Source organism: Solenopsis invicta, chromosome 7 (assembly GCF_016802725.1).
Source record: "Solenopsis invicta isolate M01_SB chromosome 7, UNIL_Sinv_3.0, whole genome shotgun sequence".
NCBI classification, from domain to species: Eukaryota; Metazoa; Arthropoda; class Insecta; order Hymenoptera; family Formicidae; genus Solenopsis; species Solenopsis invicta.
The window spans coordinates 16,703,782-16,724,131 of NC_052670.1; the positions used below are offsets into that span (position 1 = coordinate 16,703,782).

The window sequence follows — 20,350 nt, forward strand, 5'->3', positions numbered from 1 at the left end:
GCTGTGTCCAAAAGGGTGTCACCCACGTTCTAGTGCAGTCTAGTGCAGGAATAGAAAACAAGCCTATGATTGACCCCCAGACGTGCAAACTGTGCACACGGCAAACGTCGATCAGACGCAACCAATCAACGAAGTTTGCACTAGGCTGTTTTTATTTCATGTAGAATGAGCTTTAAAACCCAACCTAATCTGTTTTATAATAGGTTTGTTCGAGTTGTTTGAAATCCCCAAAAATTTTTGCACTCGAGATGAGATAAATATATATTCGATCGTAAGAAAGAGAGAGACGACAAAGAAATTAATTCAAAAAGGGCAGCAACACGAACAGGCCTAATGAATATCGGTGTAAACAGGGATGTATCAAGTGTTTAGGTCAACTTGATGCACGTATCAAGTACAAATTTAACAGTTGTAAACTATAGGTAAGTATGACAATACCGAAATGTTGTTAAGATTAGCAATTACCTAGTATATACCAAGCTCTTTGATTCGCGTGTCTCGTTTATACGAATATATTAAGCAATTTAGTTATTTCGTATGCGTATCAAAGTGTTCAGTGTAAGCTAGATAAATCGCATTAGCAATCGTCGGACTCACAATACTTAGTCTATAACTCTTAATGACATTTCAATATTATTACATTATCATTAAGAGTTACAAAATAAGTTTGTTTGCATTATTCGTTCAAGTCATGTTACAACTTAGCAAATTGTCTGTAAGTTTATTTTCTCAGTGATACTCTTTATAAGTCAATTTGCAACACGTTTCCTTATTAATATAGGCACGATTCGATTCTGCGAGGATGAATGTCGAAGAATCAAGGCTCAAGACGTTTCGCGAATGGCCAACAAACGCTGCAGTTGATCCAGCGCGTCTTGCAAAAGCAGGATTTTATTACACTGGAAACAACTCGGAAGTGCAATGTTTTATGTGCAATGTGAAGATTGCTGACTGGAATTACGGTGATCAAGCTATGGTCCGTCATCGAATAACATCACCTAATTGCCCCTTTGTCATCTCTCCAACTGGAACATGCAATGTTCCATTGATACCAGTGTCAGCTGATAATGCTGCTGCAGCATCGACAACGTGTCAGCAATCATCAGACCCACACTCCAACAGTGAAAATAGTCAGAGTGTACCACAAAGATCATCTCTTATCAGAGAATACAGTGATTTGGCACAAAGGCTACTGTCATTTAGAAATTGGCCAAAAACTAATATAATTCACCCAAAGGAGCTGGCTGAAGCAGGATTTTACTATTTGCAAGACAAAGATATGGTAAAAATAAATCATTTTGATATGTATTGTTAAGACTATTGTTAAGAACATTGCTTATGGATTCTAGGCTCTTTAATAATAAAACTTAAAATAAAAAATTATTGTTAGAGGACCGAAATGTTCCATAGATACAATCCTTTAAGTTGACACTGTTCAGAGATAGATTCTTTGAAACATTGAAAAAATATATTGAGGTTTCTGTTCACTAACTATTACTATTGTAATATCCAAGTTGTAATATTAAAAGCTAGAAAATTCTTGTTTTAATAACACTTAAAGTAAATATCCTAGTAACCAGATTTGTAATGATGTAGAGCCAAGATTGTTGAATTTTTGTAAGAATTCACAATATAAAAGCTAATTATATTATTTACTGAAATATGAAATATAAAATATTATTACGTACAAAAATGCAAAAAGTTTTTAAATTATTTCAAAAATAAGAAAAACTTATAAAGTATAAATGAATATTTGGACAATCTAAAACATTTTAATGGATTGTATATAAAATCCATCTATTGTTTATTTGTATATGATAAATATAAACAATATTGTCAATATTTTGATAAATGTTTTTTTTAAAAAATAAGAAAAAACGTTAACATACAAACTCTAGCTTAGTTACGCAACAAACATATTTTTTTAAATATTTAAAATAACTTATAAATATTTTAAAGTATTTAAAAAATTATAGTTAATGAATTTTAATATAAAAAAACGTTTGAGATTAATAAATTTCTATATGAATGCCCGAGTACAAAAACATATTTACTGAGACATTTTATTTTACAATTGAAGCTTTGATGGTGAAGTTTCTCCATTTCGCAAATTCGCGTGTTCATGTGTAATTAGCAAAGGAACGTTCGTAGTTTGACATTGTCCAATTATGAATGAAGCATATAATAAAACAAATAAAAAGCACTTGCTTTTGAATACACTATAACGCAACAGTTTTGTCGAAATATAATATTGAAATATTTGTTAAAAATTACACAAATTCAAAGAATAATGTTTAAAATGTTTAAAAAATAAAAGTCGTTTTTCGCATTAATGGAAACATAAAAAAAACAATGAATCCTAGGCCGGTATTCATAGTCGATTCTTATTTCAAGATTGTCTTAAGTAACGTCTTAAGATGCTAATACGGCTCTCTGATTGGTTGATGGCATCTTAAGATGATACTTAAAATGATCTTAAATATAAGAATCGACTATGAATACTATCCTTAGAAATTTTGACCTACTGAATATGATGCTATTAGTTTTCATTAAAAATATATTTAATATTGACATTTTTTATGTTAAAGTTCTATTATTTTTCACCCTTTGCATGATGTACGATTTTTAATGTTAGTTATTTCATGTAATACTTAGTGTTTACTTTGACTATCTAATATAGACTGCTAGCAACAATTTCAAACTGGATGTCAAGCTGTATCGTGCCATCATTGACTAATTGAGAAATGAGTGAACTAAAACTGACATCACGTTGATAATTTGTCGATCTTATTTACCAATATTTATGAAGTAAAAGTATTATATGCATATAAATGAATAAAAAGTCAAATTAAAACAAAATGGTCTATCAATCTGAAGCTAGCAGTCCATATTAGATAGAGTATTTGTCACTCTCACAGAGAGTATGATTTGCTATATTTTTTACATTTTCATTAATGGACAAAAAACATTTTTTTAACATTGTTCTTTGAGGTATAAATATTTTACAATTATTTAAAAAACCGTTTGACTATATAAAATGTTGCTCTACTGAATGTATAATATTTTATATTGCATTATTCTATACTATAATTTAGGAATAAATGTGCATTTTTGTAAGTATGCATATAGGTTAATTATATTTTTAAATGTTTTACACATAATATAGCTAAAATATTTTTTTTAATTATTGAACAATTTCTTTTCACATTTAAACTTTGTAAATATATTACTAATAAGAAAAGGTCTCAAAAATTCAAAAAATTATGAAACTTTGGCAATATGTAGAGAATAATCTGACATATAGTAAACTATTCTTTTTTGATGCTCGAATTCACTTCGAAAGAGTAACTCTGAAGATTAGCCCATTTTTAAGTTTTACTTTATTATTTACAAATAAAAAGAGACAACAAAATTTTAAAGAGAGAATTGATTTCTTTTAGTAAAATTTATCGATTAGGAAACTCAACAATTGTTTAGAAAATTATAAAAAATATAGAAAACAGGAGTGATATAGTCTCGATATTCTGAAATTTTCATGACTTCTTTATAATGCTGTGTAATATGTGTTTTATTTATAATTAATTATAGAAGGTCATATAATGACAAACATATTAAGGCTCCTGAGTACTCGCCGCGGCCATATTGAAGTCGTGACGTCAGAAGCGAGAAATTGCGTGAAATGATACGTAATTTTGTCACGACTATTCTTTTTCCGCCTAACAATCAGTAAATAGTTGTAAAAAGCATGTAAAATGAAGCTATTGAAATAGGAAAACACACGGTCACGTAATTTTGTCAAACATGCCATTTGTAAATAAAGCCAATTTGGATAAAACAGATTAATCAGATGGCTTTAAAACACTTCTAAATATTGGTCACGACTATTCTTTTTTCGCCTAGCAGTCAGTAAATAGTCGTAAAAAGCACGTAAAGTGACCTATTCAGACAGAAAAACACACAGATAGCTATTAAAAAGAGTGAAAAATGTACTTTTATGTATAAAATTTAAAGAAACTTTACTCGCGGTCCATTTTTACGAATTTGGTAAATACGAGACAAGTCATATTTTCACAATGAAACATATAATAACAAAATGACATGCACGATAACATCTCATCGTCAATCTGTCACGTTTCACGTGTATTAATTCTAATTTTGTCCGCGACGGAATGTCGCTACCGTCAACGCGGAGTTCTCGGCTGAGGAGTCAGGAGCCTTAAAGTATAATAAACATATGGAAATTATATAAATATACATATTTTTCTCTCCGATGTAAAAAGAAAAAGAGCAAAAATGAACTATGTAAAAAGTTCAGTCCTAAAGTGTGGTAAAAAAATAATATTCACAGCTATAATTGTAAAATTGACATGTAGAAATAAATATGATTTAATTTCTCTCTCCAAAAGAATGAAAGAAAATTTTCCATATATTTTGTAATTATTTTATAATAAACGCTTATAAATATTTTATTGAATATTTCTATTTAAATATATTTTGCAAGAATTTTTATTATGTATTTTTTCACTTCTTATGTCATAATCTGAGAAGTGAGAAACGATGACGACTCTAAATAAAATTTTTTTAATTTGAATTATTAATTTTGGCTGCCTTTCAGCAATAAATATTAGATGTTCAGTAGTCTATCATTCTCCTATTTATTAATTCATCACTAGAAAGGTTCAAATCGTGCAAATTTCTTCAATGTTTTAACTTTGTTATAAGTTATCCAAATATTTGCATAAAATGAAATTTTATGGATGCTTTCCAATTGCCATATCCCCAATCACTTTCAAGTACAAGGTGATACAATTGGCGTTTCAATTATCGTTATCTTGATAAAACATTATACTTGTGTGTTCCGAATACTATTAGTCAGTTGTATAAGCTTGTATTTTCCATATTTTAGTATTTTTTAAATTCTTGATAGTGATAAAAATTGCATTATCGTTTCAACTTTGTTTAACTACTGTGGTTAGTAACTAATTAATCTTGATAGTGCACAGTGAACACATTAGTACACACTTTGTTCCAATTGAATTATTACTATACCTTATGTATGTGTCAAGATGTATTAAGCAATTAGAAAGCATCCTATATCTGTACCTAATATGAGATTCTGTATCTAATAATGTTATCTAATATTTTATTATATGATTGCATAACACTTTGTACAAATAACAGGTGGAATGCGCATTTTGCAGAGGTGTCCTGATGAATTGGAAACATGGTGATGATCCGGATAGTTCGCACAGATTGTACTTTCCAAATTGTGATTTTTATATGAGACATAACGAAACAGATGGTATATTATTATTTTAATGATGCTTGAGATTCATAAATGCAGGCATCCCTCTAATTACGACTACCTTACGAGTTTTCGGGCTTTACGACTGCCAAGCTCTTAAAAACGGATCAGTAGATTATAATAAAAGATTAACCCATGATGAAATTAATTTTATAATATCAAATAATATTAAATAAATTTAATTAAGAGTTGTATTATCGAGAAAAAATGAGCGAAATTTCATATATATATATTTTTTAAATTGATGTTAATGATAAAGACATTTTTAAAATTAAAAACATCAGAGACTTAACAATAGATTTATTTGATAATACAATATACTTATATGTAATACAATTTAATTCTATTTTGTTTTCATTAAACTAAAAATTAATATAAAATATAACATTTATATTTGCATTAATTTGAATGAAAAAAGACCTTATTGTTTTAAGATTTTGTTACTATTGGTTGATTTTGTTTTTTTTCTTTAAGGGGGGAAGATCATGTAAAAATCGATTTTTTTTTATTACATATGTATTAAAACATTTTAAGAATTCAAATTTCAAGTCCTCATATTGGAAATCGACGTATTAACGATCCTACAGACAAGTTCATACGTGCGCGTCCAATAGATAGTCTGCACGCGCGTTTCAAACTTTAAACGCGTTTTTCTCGAAACTACGTTTTTCGAAATGGCGTGCAATATAACTAAAAAAATATTCGATCAATATAGCTGAGACGATGCATGTTTATTTTTCACTAAATTCTCCACCGCAAGTACCTATAAAACTTGCAAGAATAACTATCCAAACTATTTTTTTCATGTGATAAAAATGAAAATTTTATGCGAAAATTTGACATTTTTTTTCAAAACTAGAATTTTTATTTTAGTACTTTTTATTATCGGATTTAGGTTCTTCCGGTGTGCAATTTTATTAAAAAGACAAAGTCGTTTGATTTTTTATTTCAGGATGAAATAAAAAAATGCACGCCATTTGATTCCCTCGAAAACCTAAACTTGGAGAGCGAACGTCATTACGCCGCTATATTTGAACTAATTTGATTGAATTTTTTTCCACATCTACAAATTATAAGAAATATGTGAGAAAAGTTATGGACAGTTCATTAAAAGTCTTGTGCCGCAAAAAAATTCATGAAAATCAGCTATTTTCGGCCGATTACATAACCTTCCCCTCTTAAACTATAGCGATTAGTATGATTTATCAATTAAAGAATTGACTGAGAAAGTCCAATAGGTGAAAAAACCACGATAAATTCTGGTTTTTATAAAGTTATATCTATATATTTTAGTGTTATATATTACTCATTTTTATAATTTTTACCAATTTATTCCATTGAATAAAATCCAAAATGGTAAAGCTGGAATTTACCATGATTTTTTCCACCTATTGGATTTTTCCAGCTAGTTATGAACAATAGTGTTGTTTTAATCACTTATTGAAGTTAAGACTGCATTTAAACTAAATGTTAATTTTATAACAGCAAGTATATTGAAAATTTTCTTAAAATAATTTGGTTTTATTTTTTAAATAGAGGCCTACAATCGTTTTTAATAATAAAATTAATATTTTGCTTGAATAAGTTTCATTTATATAAAATAATGTAAATAATATGTTACCTCAAATGACACACACACACACACACACACACACGCACGCACGCACGCACGCACGCACGCACGCACGCACGCACGCACGCACGCACGCACGCACGCACGCACGCACGCACACGCACGCACGCACGCACGCACGCACGCACGCACGCACGCACGCACGCACGCACGCACGCACGCACGCACGCACGCACCACGCACGCACGCACGCACACACGCACACACACACACACACACACACACATGCAGCAGTTTGGCACTTAATAATAGTATTGCTATTTAATTTACGACTGAAACTCGAAACGTAACCCTGTTATGGAGGAATACCTGTATGCTTTAATCTAATTGTACATATCAAACTTGCATACTGTCGATTATTGATTATAATTTTATTTTGATAGATGTATTTAAATTAGTTAGTGTGCCTAAAGCTAGAATAAACGAGCCTATGACACAATTAGGAATACATACACATAAAGGACCTCAAAGACCAGAATACGCAATGTACGAAAAAAGATTGCAGACCTTTAGAGGATGGCCAAGAGACCTTAAGCAAACTCCAGAGATGTTAGCTGAGGCTGGATTTTATTATTGCGGTCAGAATTATATTTATCTTTTTAAATTAATAGAACTCATCTGAAATTTATTCTAGTAACTAATCTTATTATGTATTTGGTATACAGGATACGAGGATCAAGTTAGATGTTTTTATTGTGACGGAGGATTACGAACTTGGCAACCAACGGATGACGTATGGATTGAACACGCACGGTGGTTTGAAAAATGTGGCTTTGTAAATCTTGTACGCGGACATGACTTTGTCAAACATTGCATTAATAATAGAACTCCTTTGGATCTTTCGGTAATTATCGTATTCTATTTTAATGAATCTACCCTAACAGCACTTTATCAAGGGCATGTCCCAGGAACGTCTTTAGGACGTACGGATGTTCCACGGGCGTCCCTGGGCGATCTGTGCGGTTAGGGTAATTGGATAATGTAAAATATAATTTATATATAGGTTATATAACATGTACATAATATACATACATTTTATACATCAAAATTGAGATGGTTACTTTGTAGAATTAATTAACAAATCTGAAAAGCATGTTAACAATAAGTAATATGTCTCAGTTATAGTTACTCAAAAATAATGAATCATTACTCTTCAAGTATTTTTCTGTTAATTTAATGTAACATTTATGCACTACTATTTTAAATACAAGAATCTTACATGTTTAATATTATAAAATTATTTTACGTATACTAACAAGGGAATTGTCACGGGTGTCCTGTACCTATTTGATTCTCCTTGAAATATGTTGTTAAACTCGATAATCTAGGAGACCCGTATTTTTTTTATATCGGCGGAATCTTATGTTTAGAAGGTGAAACACCCTTTGAAAAAAAAAAAAAAAAAAAGTATTTCTCTTTTGGGGCGAATATCGTCGAAAGTAGAAGACAGAAAAAAAATTTTTAACAAAAGTTGTATAGTTTAAAGTTTAGAGTTTAAAAATTTTTGTTTTGTTTAACAAAATACCCCTAAAGTTTTTTTCAAATTTTATATATGGTTAGATTTGGAAAAAAATAACCTTTAATTTAGTTGAAAAAAAGTTTGAAAAATTTAAAAAACACTTTGGGTGGTGGGGATATTTTATTAAAGAAAATAAAAAAAATTTTTTTCTACAACTTTTAAGTACTCTTTAAACCGTACAACTTTTGTTAAAAATTTTTTTTTCCGTTTCTTCTACTTTCGACGATATTCGCCCCAAAAGAGAAATACCGTTTTTTTTTTCTCAAAGGGTGTTTCACTCCCTAATTGGCGCCGGACACTCATGACAGTTCCTTTGTAAGTATACTAAACACTTTTGGTTATATATTATATTATTTTATATGTAATGAATTTACACACACAGTTATTTTAAGAACTTGAAATCAAAATATACATTTTGAAAACACGCGAAGTTCCTTAACGGTCATAGCTAAATCTTGGTGTTGATATTTATTCGTGTGATTTTACATGCCTATTCAAATTCACTAAACTGCGCGCCGAATAGATTTTCGATCATAACACAGCTCTATTGTAAGTTGAATAAAAATTAATAATATATTGATTTTAATATACATTTAATAAATTAACTGAATAATTTATAATAAATTAATACACTTGGAATCTAAATTATGGGATCAATATTTTTTAATTTAAAAGTTAGCCAAATTCAAATTATCATAACTTCGTGAAAAATCATCGTAAACCCAGACTTGTTTTAAAAAATAGTTTGAATTTTAATGCTTATATAATAACTATTCGAAAACAGTTTATTATTCAGTTAAATGTAACCCGTACAAGTCAACGAATGAGTTGAAAAATTTGAAATGCTTACAGTAACTGTAAAAATAACTATTAAATCTATTATAAAAAAAATATAAGTTACAGTTATATATAAAAAAAAGGAATAAAGTAAAATTACATTTATTAAAATTAAATTACAATTTATGAAACAAAGTAACTATAACTTTGTTATAAATAAGAATTTATCTCCTAATTCTGTATTACATACATAATATGTGACACTTTAATCCTAATCTTCAGTATTCAAAAAAGTGAGGCTGGGTCTGATTTTATATGTTCTGTTTTATTTTTAATCTTTTGTTAATGTATAGGGTAAAAACAGTAAATAATAATATAAAATCGTTCTTCTTTGTTGTGAAGCTGTAAAATAGACGAAAACATTCTTTGTAAAATTATAAAATAGATGAAGTCATGGATCACATCCGACCACATCTTGTCATTAGAGTATTAATTTCATTATGTCTATACAGATTATCACTGGTGTGCCAGAAGAAAATAATGCCGCAGAATCTTTAGTTGAATCTCTTACTTCAACTTCACGATCTCGCGAACCAGATACATTATCTGTGGCAGATATCGTAGAAACTTCAGCTGCATCTTTTCCCACGGTTTCTCAACTTGGCGAATCAGATACAGCAATAAGTGTCACAGAAACTATGGTTACATCTCCGTTGACAGTTTTACAATCAAGCGTACAAATGACACATGCAGCAGTTGAGAAGCTTTTAGAGACAACTCTGGTTAAGGCAAGTAGAATGATCAAATTGTATTACGAAAATTTTATAATATTTGCATCCATTTAAGCTTTGTATGCTATCGAATGTAGCTATCGAATAAAATAATGTTGATGAGGAAATGATGATAAAAAACTTTGCTAATAATTTGAAAGTATTTGAAAGGGATGATTCTTAAATATTTTAAAAGTTTAATGAAATGTTGGCGACGATGTTAATTTTACTGACTTAATATTAGTTTTACTTGATCTGTATAGGTGCGTACGATATTGATGTAGTAACAAACATCAACAATCTATTAAATTATTACGTAGATAACGCACGCACACATGTGCACAAATTTTCAAAGTTTTATATTATACTACTTCATTTCTAAAAACACAATATTGTCACGAAGTTTTAACAAAATAACCCAAATAAATTTCGATTTTGAAATTTTTAGAGAAAACGAAATTTTTCATTCAACTTTATCACCTTGCGTCTTTAAAACTAAGCCGTTTTGATCATATAAAAATTTTCATGTTGAATTAATCCTCCGTGATTCAATCGAAGATTTGAAAACCCAAATTTTCAATTTCGAATTATTCTGTCTTAAATTCATATATGCACAAAAATAAGTGAAAAACATTTGAAGCAATTTTGAAATCAGATTTGAGAATGTTGAAAGTGTATCAGAATTCTTTTAGATTTTTAAAAATTTAAAAATCCTTTCAAAAACTATCAGGCACTAGGAAATCGGTTGGACTAGGAAAGCAGCGAAAAAAACATTGGATCACGGAGGGTTAATGTGAGGAATTATCTTCAAATTCTGTATAATTCATATATTGCTAATTATACATTTAATAAATTTATATGGTTTTAAATAGGCTGCTCTTGAAATTGGGGTACATATAGGTAGAGTAAAAAAAGCTCTAAAGAAAAGAATGGAAAGCGTCGGCAAACCATACACGGATGTTATACAACTCATACAAGACATTCTATACGATCAAATTATAGAAAAAGATAATAGGTACGTGAACATAATACGTTACATCTAAGTAGGAATAGTCGAATCAGATAGACCTTATTGAGAATCGCGTTTTTTTCTTTAGGCCTGATGATAATACTTCTAACTCACCAACTTCGGAATTGAATAATTTATTTCATCAAATCACTATGCAAATAACTGTTAATTCCACAAATAAAAATAGCACACAAAAATCTGATACATTCGAAAGAGATCTCGAGAAGAGAAAAACGGATAATGAATCAGACGAGCTTAGTAAGTAACAGATAAATATCATATTTTTGAAACTTCCACGAGTATAGATAAATATCATAAATTTTATGCAAAATCTACAAAATCGTATGATATATATTCTTTTTCGTTGTTATTATCATTATCGCACACTATTGGTTAAGAATGCATGCTTTTTCTGAATTTTATTAATTTACTGCTTGGATTTACTGATATAATTTCTTAAAACAACTTTCTTTTATTTGAAAGATATTTGTAAAGCTAATTCTCATACCTTCCACATTATGCGCATACATAATTTGATGTTTTGAAAAAAGATATGCACACATTGTCTACCCATAAAAAAGTGACACATATCGAAAATATGAAATGTTCAAAAAATAGAAAAAAATTACATATTTCATCATTAATTATTTATGGTAGTATTAAACATAAATTAAGTAATTTAAAACTAATCACAAATTGCTCATTTCTAGTTATCTAGAAGTAATGTAGATATTAATTTTGTATAATGTTATGTTACATCCCTAAAACTTAAAAACTGCCCTTTTTTATTTATCTTTTTTTTTTTTAATTTAACTTATCATTTTAATTTAACTTATCAACTATATCATTTTTTCTAATTAAATATCTTTAGTATACAAAGTGCACATAAAATAAAATTTAAAAATTTTCAAAATTTTTAACTTGTGTCATTTTTCTTACGGATAGACAATATACATATATCTCATATTAAATAACTTGCGTATTTCAGTGTTTTTGCGAGAGGAAAACAGAAAATTGAGGGAAGCTCGTTTATGCAAAGTTTGTATGGATCATGACCTAGCCGTGGTATTTTTACCTTGTGGACATTTAGCAACGTGCAACCACTGCGCACCGGCTCTTGCAAACTGTCCGTTATGTAGATTGGGGATTCGCGCTTACGTTCGTATTTTCTTGTCCTAAATAAAATTGTACGTATAAATTTAGCGTCGGATCATGCGCGATTCGTGATTTGCCAGCGAAGCATGATTTTTGATAAAATCAGAGAACGTAAATTATTACGAATCAATTCTTGTTATATACAGAACTGCATACAAACACTAAACCACAAATTGCAAACGGAATGTGAAGGGTCTATATACGGTAAAAATTTTCTCTTAGACTTAGAATTTAAATTTATTTTAATAAAATTTAGTTGAATTTACGATATATATATATATATATATATATATATATATATATATATACAGGGTGTCCGGGAACTAGGGAACTTACTGCTTTGACAACTTAAAGAAGATAAAAAGGGACAAAAAAGTCTTATACCATTTTGCGATTTTCGCTATAATTATCGGATTATAAAATAAAACGTATGAGCCAATGTGCGGTGACGCCGCGCCATCGCGCCTAACTCGTAGGCAAGAACGCGCGGCGGGACAGATGACGCGTCGTTGTTTGAATTTGCACGGCGCGACGGTCTGAATTCGCCGCACCGCGTGTACATACACTACAAAAAACAAATGTGTTATTTTAGCTAAAACGTCTTCTTACACATTTGATAAATAACACATTTGATTTTTGCAACATATGTACACGCGCTGCGGCAAATTCAGATCGTCGCGCCGTGCAAATTCAAACAACGACGCGTCATCTGTACCACCGCGCTCTTGCCTACGAGCTAGGCGCGATGGCGCGGCGTCACCGCACATTGGCTCATACGTTTTATTTTATAATTCGATAATTATAGCGAATATCGCAAAATGGTATAAGACTTTTTTGTCCCTTTTTATCTCCTTTAAGTTGTCAAAGCAGTAAGTTCCCTAGTTCCCGGACACCCTGTGTATATATATATATATATATATATATATATATATTTATATATATATATATATATATAACGCTCTCTTTTCCGATTCTTTTAATTTTGTAACTCAGATATTAGAATATTTGATGAATATTTTTAGAAAAGACATATTTTTAATTTTGGAATGTTGTAATAGAATGTTATGAATATACATATAGAATATTCTATACAGAAAATATTTGGATCATTAATGGATTATTTCGAATTCGTTAATGTCAAATAATATTCAACAGAAAAAACAAATTTGCAACTGATGTAAGATTTTTTAATACGACTAGTTCTTGCCTTTAATTTTTCACTGAATTTAAATTTATAATCAATTACATTAAAGAGTCTTACAATTGCAGAACTTTTTTTTATGCTGAACGAAGCCATTAAGCAGTACATATACAAGTATTGTAATACACACACACGCACACGCGCGTGCGCACACACACACGCGCGCACGCACGCACGCACACACGCACGCACGCACACACGCACACACACACACACACACACACACACACACACACACACACACACACACACACACACACACACATATATAAAATAAACATGTACTACATAAGAACTCATATATTTTAGACAGAGAATTTGCAAAATATTTTATATGAAAGTACATAGAATATTCTATGGAACGTCGTATAAAATATTCTGTTCATATGTGCCATTCAAATATGCTACAAACATACTATTAATATTTGACCATATTTTTCGTACATTTTATAAAATATTTAAATATTCTTAATAAATATTCATAAAAAAATTCATAAAATATTTGTGTACTATTTGAGAAATTTTTGTATTTTTGTGCGTAATATATATTCTAAAAAGAAAAATCGTCGCTCAAGTCTTTTTTAATTTCAAATAATAAAGTTGAAAATTAGAAAAATGATAATTTATAGTTGTAAGATGACCTGCGCATGCTCATTAATCATTTTTTTGTGAATTATAGTGTGTATTTTAAAGAAATGTTACATTTGAACTTTAATTTACATAAAAAGAATGAAAAAACTAGACAGCACATAATGAGTAGAATTTGAAATTCACACACATCAACATTATATGGATATGTCTGTGTGCGTGCGTGCATTTTCCAAGTCGTGCAGAATTATGTAACTACGATTATTTTTTTATTGTACAATAAGTAGGAGCTTGAGTAAATCTTCTAGTTTATATTGACCGCTAATAAAAATCAAGTAAAACCGAAACGTTCCGTCGACAGTATTAATAAAATAAATTATATTTTATAAATAATAACCAATTCTGCTTGTTTCGGCTTTTTATTATTAATTATTTGAAAAAAAGTATTTTCAAATCATAAACTATTCCCTAATTTGAATTATATAAGAAACTAATTTTTGTCTTTAATTAACACAAAGAATATTAAATAATTATTTTCTTAATTATCGATATTAAAAACTGAAATTTAACAAACAAAAAACAGGATTTGAGCGACGATTTTCTTTCTTAGAATATATTTTATGCGCAAAAATACTCATAAATTCATAAAATTACAAGAAAATTGGAAGAGAGAGTATTATGCTATATATTTATCAATTTTAGTAAAATTAAAATTCTACTAAATTTTATTATTATAATTGAATTTAAAAAGTGTACCGCACTCAGAAACTGCAAGAACAAGAGATTTGTTCTTTTTAACTAATCTGACTGCATTAATTCAGAATTTATCTTTCTTCTTCCAACATGAAGGGAAAAAGATAAACTGTGAACTAGTGTAACCAGTTCAGCTAAATATAACAGGCCTACAGTTGCTTTTAGTTAAATATATGAATCGATATAATTAATATTGAAAAATCACAAAATGACTCTAGAGTCATTGAGATGTATAAAAGCGTTAATAAAAATATTTATTAATTCGAGCAAAGCGATCCAATTTTACGCTGAGGAAGCTACAGAAGTTTGTCTTACGATCATGATTTTTGAATGTAAATTCTAAGAGAAATTTTCGTGTACTAACGAACGATAAATTTCCATAAATCTACTATCAATTACAAATAATGAATGAAAATCGTGAATTATGAATCGTGTATAATCTAGCAGTAACTTAAGATAAGTTTCTTTGAAAAAAATGTGATGAAGAACAGGCAAGAAACATTAAGAAATTGAATTCGTTATTTCATCTGACATATTTATGTTATCATATGTAAATTATGCTTGTAAATATTTTTTTCTTGTATTAATTTTATTTTGTAAAATTTGACAATAACAATGCATATTATGCGATAAGATATTTCATTAGATATATCTATAATTTTAAAAGTAAAAAAAAAATATTTAAAAAACTCGAAAAGATCAACAATTGCAATTGATTATATAGACTTGATACTATGGACCTACAATAATTATTATCTATAATATCAAGTTTTTATAAATTTACAGATAAATGACGTCATTATCATTGTTAACTTTGCAGAATATTACTCTTATATTCAGATTGTTGACTTGGAGATATACTACTATTTTATTTGCATTAATATCTTCGCAATATTCATATTATATTTCGAATATATTGAAAGATATATCGAAAAATATAATTTTATCAATAAAAGTGCCATTTAATGATACTATATAAGGATGTATTATACGTATTTTGAAAATAATGGAAATATTACAGATTGATCTATATTACATTTAAAAGTAATACAAAAAATTGACTATTTTCTATAAATAAATAAAAAATTATTTTAGTAAAAAGTAGAAATGTGCTTTAAAGGAAATATCATTAAGACATAATAACAAAAATCTAAATTTTTTAATGCAAGTACTTATGTATTCAAGTGATGCTTTATGTAAAGCAATATATTATATTTTATTGCATTATAGATATTAGTTATTCTGTAAATAAACAAAATTTGTTCAAAATTTCTGAGCGCAAAATCGCATTAAAACTATAAAAATTGAGATTATTGTCATTTTAAAAATAATTTAATTTTTAATATAGTAAACAAACTAAAAATATGTTAAATAAAAATATAAATGTTATTCACACAATGTTCATACGTATACCATTTATTTAAAGTAAAAATGTTAACACATCTTCATTTTTAATTTACTTTGCAGATTATATGTATAATACATTCTTATGAGCATAATTATAATATATTGAGACGAGTGGACATGAAATCTATCTGACAAGGTTATCGGAATTAAAAAAATAGCATTGCTTAAAATATGCTTATCAGGATACATATAACGGCGACATAATCTCATTTAATGCTGATATACATCCCCACATTGTATCGTATCGCGTCGATAATATATATGTGATGTCTCACAGATAATATATATCACAAAAAGAGAAAAAGAGAAACTAAAGATATAGAAATCAGTGATATTACATTTGTCGAGGGTGAGTACAACCGACATTCATAGTCCGTTCTTATATTTAAGATCATGTTAAGTACTAATTAAGTCTTAAGATCTCATAAACCAATCACAAAGCTGCATTAGCACCTTAGGACATTACTTAAAACTTGAAATAAGAATCGACCATGAATACCAATCACAAAGTGATCGAAATGATATACAAATATTTCTAGTCGTAGTACGTAAACTTAAGAGAGCAAGTTCGGCTAGTAAGCTTATTCTGTAACTCTTAACAATTCGGTATCATTACAGTGTCGTTGCGCAGATATTATATGTGGTAAAAAAGTTGCAACAAAATACCATAACGATACCAAACTGTCATTAAAAATTACAGAGTAGATCCTCAAGATTGTTCCAAAGAAATGAATGAAGAATCAAATGTCTTCATATTTGTGCAATTTTGTTTCGTTTCACTGAATGGGAAATGAAGATTGATATAAATGTGATATTCGTGGTGTTTATGAAGCGAAACGTATAATAATGAGCTGTATATAGGGAAATTGTGTTATGTACCGAGAAAAATATTTTATGTACAGTTTTACGATTGTAGATAAATAGAAATTTGTCGCGAAGTTGATATCATTTGTGTACATTTTTTGAATATAAAAATATTTCTACATATACACACGCACACGCGCGCGCACGCACACCTATTTTTTCTTGAGTAATTCTTTTTTCAAATCACACGATGTCATTGACCATATAATTTTATTAAGTCATATTCTCGGACTTGATTACTCGCGATACTGAAACACATACAAAAACAAATACTCAGATAATCGTATTGATTACAGTTGGCAGTTTCCATTTGATGGGTTTTAATTTCAGTACTACGCGATTCCGGTAATTAGCGTTAATAGAACATCTTTTCTAGTATCAAAACTTTTCCCAAAGATAAAATCAGATCTCTTTGTAAAAATAATGGCTGCGTTCAGCAGAAGTAATTTTGCAACTGTTGTAAAATTCTTTAATATAATTAGTTTATATATTTAGATTCAGTAGGAGCTAAGAACAAAAACCAATTGTATCAAAGAATCTTACAACAGTTTCAAAATTACTTTTCCTAAATACAATCAATTTATGCTTTACAGTTTTCTCAATACCATGCAATTCCTGTAGTTAGTGTTAACAAAATATCTACTCCTAATATTAAATAAACTCAGAATTTCAAATTTTTAGCAGAAGCAAAAATGTTTTTTTTTTTTTTAAATTTTGTGCTTTTTATCTTTCATACTATGTAATTACTATTAGCGTTAACAAAACAGTTTTTAGTATTAAATGAGCTCCAAGTTTTAAGTTTTTTTATTATAAAAAAAGTGGACAGGAGTCACGTGACTTTTCATTTATACTTATTCTTTTACAAAGGAGTTTTTGAAATTGTCATCATCAAAATGATAAATGTTATAATTAAATTATAATGAAAATGATAATTTATTATTTCAAAACATTTTTTAATTATAATATTAATAAATATTGATATGGAAAAATGTAAAAAAGAATTGTTTATAATGATTTAAATGTAATAACGTGAAAATCTACAGTATACGTTACATATACTATAAATTTTCAATGATCTGAGTGAATAATAGAATACAAATTCTTATATGTCCAATAGTTTATAATATATTTAAATGTCTTTTTTTAAGTATTTTAGATATTATGTTGATCTAAAAAAATCTGAAAAATATTCAAATTTTTTAAATAATATTTTTTAAATTTAAATAGTAAATTTATTTAATTATGGACTTTATTCCTTTAAATTTAATAAGAAAGCTTATGAGCTATTTCTTTATATTTGACATTTTTACAATGAATCTTTTTGTTGTAATTATGATGAGTTTCTTTTGTCAATCAAATGTTTTTTACAATTAAAAAAATTTCTTTTACTCTATAAAATCTTTTAATTTGTTTCGAATAAATATTTAGAAGTATACAAATAAATTGTTTTTCTTTTTTAATTAAGTACATTTTTTTATTTTAATTCTTTTAGTGTATACGTTATTGTAGAACAGCTTCTCAAAATTCTAGAAATCTAGAGAAATTTAAAATTAAGCCTATCCCTAATTTCTTAACGTCTTCCAATAATCCTTACAAATAGGTCAGCGACTATTCCACTGATGCCACTATTCCACGTGCCCTTTAGTACAATTTTTCCTCCCTACTACTATTACCCTCGATGAAATTCCAGCCGGCAGCGCCTGCGGCCGCTTTGTACTTCGCCAAACGTTCACTCGATAAGGACGGTCCTGACTGTTTTCAGACCTTAACACGTGCCGGGATTGGAAGACTTCTCTCCTCCCTTCTTTCTTTCTTTCTTCCTTCTTCCCTCCTTTATTCTACTTATCCCAAAGGCCAAATGCAAGATTCGCCGGTCTGGCCTTCCTCTCCGGAATATTTCCCGCACAGCTACGTTTGGGTCAATCGTCATCTCGTAGTGCGTTGCGATCCAGTCGACTGGAATCGCGTCATCGTCACTCCCGCCGGCTAAGTGGAAACTGAGCGGCACTGGAATCTGGATCTCGGTGGATAGCTGGGTGATATATTTGGAACATAATCAGTGACGCGCCGGCATCTTCCGGAAGAGTTTCGCGCGAAATCGCCTTCCGTTAGTTCCGTTTCCAGTATTGGCGATTAACTAGCGTGGAAGTGTTGACGCAACGTACACTCACACCATCTTAAGTGGTAAGTCAGCGTGCTGAATGAAGGAAAACGGTGTGGAAGAAAAGTACAGAGATAAGTAGATAAGATTGCATGCTTCCGCTCCCCCCTGCCCATTCTTCAATTTTTCTACTATCATTCTCGCTGTGCCACGACGAAAAAACTTGTCAATTCCCGCAAAAGATCAGTTCTCCTCTCTCCCTCTCCCTGCCGTTGTACTGAGCGATTAACGCTGCTTTTTTTTGTCTCATTTCCGCTCGCGGATAGAGAGTGATTGTTGCAAAGAGGACGTGAATAATTTGGCCAGGACGCATGCACTGGCTGCGTCACGTCACACGTGGCGCCACGCCGTGTTCCGCTCTTTCTCTTTCGTACAAAGGCACAGCTTGGTACGTGAAATATTCCATCCGTTTTCCGTTGTCACTTTGTCGTTGTCTGCTTTATCCCCTCCCCTCATTCATTCACTCATACTCTCTCTTTCTCTGTCTTTTCCTCTCTCCCTCTATTTCCTTTTTCTCTCTTTGTTTTTTGCGATTGTTTCTCTCTTTTTTTGGCTGGCAGATTTTCACACAGACTTCTGGTATACTCCATTGAAGTCTAGATTTTCATCGTGAGATCATCCTGAAGGATAAAAGCGTCTCAGCTTATATCCTTACTGTGATTCGACGAAGAACAGATGCAAACGGTTTCGGAAAGAAACCGTCTGCTGACGTCATTATTCAAGATAGCAGCTGGTTGTCCGAAGGTCGGATCGATCCAAAGGGCCCAAGGATTAGGGAACTTCCACTGCAGATCAAAGAGCCTTGCTTTCTCTATACATAAGGCACTTCGGTCAAATGTTGCCTTAAAATTACACTACTATTAAATAAAAAAAAAATACATAAGAACAAAGATAATCGTTTCTCATAATTTTTTACTAAATCACAAATTCTTCTTTTGCACAAATTTTTCTGTTGAACATATTTTGCTGAATTTTAGTATATAAGAGTTTTTAAGGTCGCTAGTTGTAAATATGAAGGTAAAATTTAATAAATGTAGTTTCATTAAAAAAAATTAGATTTTAGCTCTGAATTTCTTTTGATAACCAATTTGGTCGTTATGGAGATGCTATTTAAAATTTTCCAATTATGTGAGAGCATATTTGATATCAGCGACCTACAAAGCAATATAGAAATTTTCAAAACATATTTATTATTCTTTTTATTCTAG

General features: G+C 29.6%; 1 protein-coding gene across 5 annotated transcripts; it reads left to right on the forward strand.

Moving 5' to 3' along the window:
- The first annotated feature begins 221 nt into the window (after window positions 1-221).
- LOC105199677 (putative inhibitor of apoptosis) lies at window positions 222-19,668 on the forward strand. Of its 5 annotated transcripts, none has more exons than XM_039451681.1 (10): window positions 222-422; window positions 782-1,282; window positions 5,182-5,302; window positions 7,322-7,516; window positions 7,604-7,782; window positions 9,747-10,022; window positions 10,877-11,019; window positions 11,102-11,271; window positions 12,002-12,171; window positions 18,744-19,666. In XM_039451681.1, the coding sequence occupies exons 2-10, from the start codon at window positions 803-805 to the stop codon at window positions 18,969-18,971; spliced, it is 1,962 nt and encodes a 653-aa protein (XP_039307615.1). In that variant the 5' UTR covers window positions 222-422; window positions 782-802; the 3' UTR covers window positions 18,972-19,666. The 5 variants fall into 5 exon arrangements, with proteins under 5 accessions (XP_039307615.1, XP_039307614.1, XP_039307613.1 ...); XM_039451680.1 differs by lacking the exon at window positions 222-422 and adding an exon at window positions 453-715 and having other exon boundaries at window positions 7,382-7,516; window positions 18,744-19,668; XM_039451679.1 differs by lacking the exon at window positions 222-422 and adding an exon at window positions 454-715 and having other exon boundaries at window positions 18,744-19,667.
- Window positions 19,669-20,350: the final 682 nt, after the last annotated feature.

Bases quoted from the DNA above. Each gene is read 5' to 3' on its own strand.
- LOC105199677 (XM_039451679.1), top strand. From the start codon at position 620: ATGACATTTCAATATTATTACATTATCATTAAGAGTTACAAAATAAGT. The intron at 5,303-7,321 runs GTATATTATTAT...TTATTTTGATAG, and splicing joins GAGACATAACGAAACAGATG to ATGTATTTAAATTAGTTAGT. The intron at 7,517-7,603 runs GTCAGAATTATA...TTTGGTATACAG, and splicing joins GGCTGGATTTTATTATTGCG to GATACGAGGATCAAGTTAGA.